The following is a 3433-nucleotide window of genomic DNA, read 5'->3' on the forward strand; positions in this document are numbered from 1 at the left end:
CCACAAATCTCCCTGGCTTGCAGCGGGGGCCGGGGGGGGGGAGTTTCTGTCCTTGTTTTCGGGGGGGGACCCCATGCAGCACAGGGGGTGAGGGGACGAGGCCGGGGTGGGGGGCGGGGGGTTGTATTCGGGGCTGGTTTCATTGGGGAGGGTGACGAAATTAACTCTTCGGACTGTTTTTTTTTTCCTGGTGGGGGGCAGCGGGCGGGGGGGGGCGGGGATGTTAAGAGCCAGCTGCTGCCCCAGAGGCTGCTGGGAAACAAAAGGCTTCCATTTTCTGACTGGGGCCCGGCTCCATTTTGGGCTGGGTGGGATTGGCCGGGGGGGGGGGGGGGGGGGGGAGATCCAGCAGCAACCCCCCCCCTCCCGCATGTACCCCGGCTGGGGCACCCACATGAAGGGCCCCCCCCCATTCTACCAGTCGCCCCCACCCCAGCTCCCCTTATATGGTAGACAACCCCCCCCCCAAATTAAACCTGGTCTGACTCCGGATTCCCCCCCCCCCCGCAACCCCTCCCGAATCGGTTGTGTTTATCTGCTGCAGGACCCCCCCCACCCTGGTCCTGTCCCGTGGCTGGGCAGACGACTCCCCCCCGCCTGCCCCCCCCCCGCAGGCCTGGACGGCCCCCCCCCCCCACCTACCCACCCCCGGCCTTCGCCCCAGCAGCACATCATGGTTTGTCTGAGGGTCTGGACGCACAAACCATTTTGTGGTGTTACCGCGCGGGCCGGGACCGCGGCCACGGAGCGACCACGCCGCCCCCAGCCCATCTACCCCGGCGTCGGGCCTGGCCCTGACCCGTCCCGCTCCAGCAGCACAGAAATATTGGCAGCGTCCCGCCGGCCGGCCAGTATTTCCTTGTGCTGCCCCAGCGGGGCCGGGCCACGCGCGGCCGGGGCCGGGGCCTGGGGGGCCAAGCGACAGGAGCCTGCGTGCGACTGCGGCCTGCGAGATGCGCGGCCACCTCTGGGGCGGGGGCGGCCGGGGACCCGGGGACCCCTCGCCCGGCGGCCAGACGCGCCCACCTCTGGGGTGACCCGGGGACCCCTCGCCCGGCGGCCAGACGCGCCCACCTCTGGGGTGACCCGGGGACCCCTCGCCCGGCGGCCAGACGCAGCCACCTCTGGGGTGACCCGGGGACCCCTCGCCCGGCGGCCAGACGCGCCCACCTCTGGGGTGACCCGGGGACCCCTCGCCCGGCGGCCAGACGCAGCCACCTCTGGGGTGACCCGGGGACCCCTCGCCCGGCGGCCAGACGCGCCCACCTCTGGGGTGACCCGGGGACCCCTCGCCCGGCGGCCAGACGCAGCCACCTCTGGGGTGACCCGGGGACCCCTCGCCCGGCGGCCAGACGCGCCCACCTCTGGGGTGACCCGGGGACCCCTCGCCCGGCGGCCAGACGCGCCCACCTCTGGGGTGACCCGGGGACCCCTCGCCCGGCGGCCAGACGCGCCCACCTCTGGGGTGACCCGGGGACCCCTCGCCCGGCGCCGAGATGCGGCCAGCTCTGGGGCGAGGTGGCCGGTGACATGGGGACCCCTCGCCCGGCACGGAGACACGCCCACCTCAGGGCGGGGCGGCTGGTGACACGGGGACCCCTCGCCCAGCGCCGAGATGCGCCCACCTCTGGGGTGACACGGGGACCCCTCGCCCGGCGCGGAGATGCGGCCAGCTCTGGGGCGGGGCAGCCAGTGCTGCGTGCCAGGGAGGGCGCCCCCTGGCCTGGCTTTATGGGGTCTCTACCGGCAGCACCCCCACGACTGTGCCGGGCTTTCGCCAAGGGCCCCTCACGTCTCTCCGAGGGCGCCCAGCGGTCAGATCCCCTAGTAGACAGGTCCCCGCTGCGGGATCCCTCCACCCTCCTCGCCTAGACCCACAGCTCTGGGGAGCCTTGAGGGGTCTCCCTTGACTCACTTTACCCCAACCGAGCCTGCTCCCCAGGGTTGGGGTCCCCGCCAGCTGCCCAGGCTCTCCCACGCCAGCCCCCCAAACCCACTCCCATGACAAAGCTGGCGGGATTTGTACCACTCCGCCCAGTGCCTCAGTTTCTCCAAGTGGGGGGCGGCACAGGACGGGAGCCAAGAACTGAGCCTCCCCCCCCCGAGGCCCGGCTGGAGAGCACTGGGCCGGGTGAGGAGCGGCAGGGGATAAAGGGGGTCCGGGGGAGCGGCCGGCGCTGAGGAATCGGGGGGGGGGGCGCCAGGGCTGAGTGGGGGGCTCGTGGCCACAGGGCCCAACCTGGCGGGTCTCTGGCCTCGGGCTTGGGCCCTGGAGGCAGAGCGGGGCCATGGTGGGGGCTGGTGCCCCAAGGTGGCCCCCCCAGGGCCTGTGGCAACACTGGGGCGCAGCCCCTCACCCCGGGGGTCCAGCCCGGCTGCGGCTCGGAGACCTGGCTCCTGGAGGGAAGCAGCCCCCCCGTGCTCAGCCAAACACAGAGAGGGGAACCCAGCCCCCCAAAAACCCAGCCCCTGGACAGGGGCACCCAGCCCTCCCCCCCAGCCCCCCAAAATAACCCAGTCCCCCACCAGAGAGGCGAACCCAGCCCCCCAAATAACCCAGCCCCCGGACAGGGTACCCAGCCCCCAAAATAACCCAGTCCCCCACCAGAGAGGGGAACCTGACCTTCCAAATAACCCAGCCCCCCCAAATAACCCAGCCCCTGGACAGGGGTACCCGGGCCCCCAAAAATAACCCCGTCCCCTGCCAGGGAAAGGAACCCGGTCCCCCAGCCGCTGTCCCCTCTGGGGACCTGGGGCCATCTGCCTTTGGGGTCTGGCTGCTCCCCGCTGCACCCCCCCAACACATCTCTTTGGGAGGCCCCCCCCCCTCGCCCCAGTGCCTCCCTGACAATTACCAGACACACCCGGGGAAGGGGGGGGGGTCACTTTTATTTAAAATAAAAAACAAACCCAGGGCCGGGGAAACAGCAGGAAAGCTGGGGGGGGGGGGGAGTGTCTGCGCAATGACACCTCCCAGCAGCCCCCTCCCCCCCCGTAGGCGGGGGGTGTGTGACTCCTCCCCAAAGGGGCGGGGCTCCTCGCAGGCGTGGGTCGGTCCGTTCGCGGGGGGCTCAGCGGGACAGCAGGGGCAGGTCGCCGGGCGTGATCAGCAGCCCGGTGTCCAGGGTCAGACTGTCTGAGAGAGGGAGAGAGATCACAAGAGAGGCTGAGGGAGGGGGAGGCGGGGCCTGCGCACGGGGGGGCGGGGCCTCATGGAAACAGGGGCGAGGGACTGCCCAGCCTGGCTCGTTGCCACTGCTGGACCTGTCCCCCATGAACTTCTCGAGTTCTTTGCACCCTGGGATCGGCCCGGCCTCCGCAACATCCTGCGGCAAGGAGTTCCCCAGGTTAACGGCGGGGCAGGTGAGGAAACAGGGCCTTTCCCTGGTTTTCAATACTCACTGCATCGGCTGGCCAATAGATATACGTATAG

At 70.8% G+C, this 3433-nt stretch overlaps 1 protein-coding gene across 1 annotated transcript; it reads right to left on the reverse strand.

Moving 5' to 3' along the window:
- Positions 1 to 2870: 2870 nt before the first annotated feature.
- BACC1 (BPTF associated chromatin complex component 1) lies at positions 2871 to 3137 on the reverse strand (the record flags this gene model as incomplete). Its single annotated transcript, XM_075123818.1, is given in 1 exon segment — positions 2871 to 3137. A coding segment is annotated over 1 exon segment (66 nt), but the record flags the coding sequence as incomplete, so codon positions are not given.
- Positions 3138 to 3433: the final 296 nt, after the last annotated feature.

Source organism: Caretta caretta, chromosome 28 (genome assembly GCF_965140235.1).
Source record: "Caretta caretta isolate rCarCar2 chromosome 28, rCarCar1.hap1, whole genome shotgun sequence".
Lineage (NCBI taxonomy): Eukaryota > Metazoa > Chordata > Testudines > Cheloniidae > Caretta > Caretta caretta.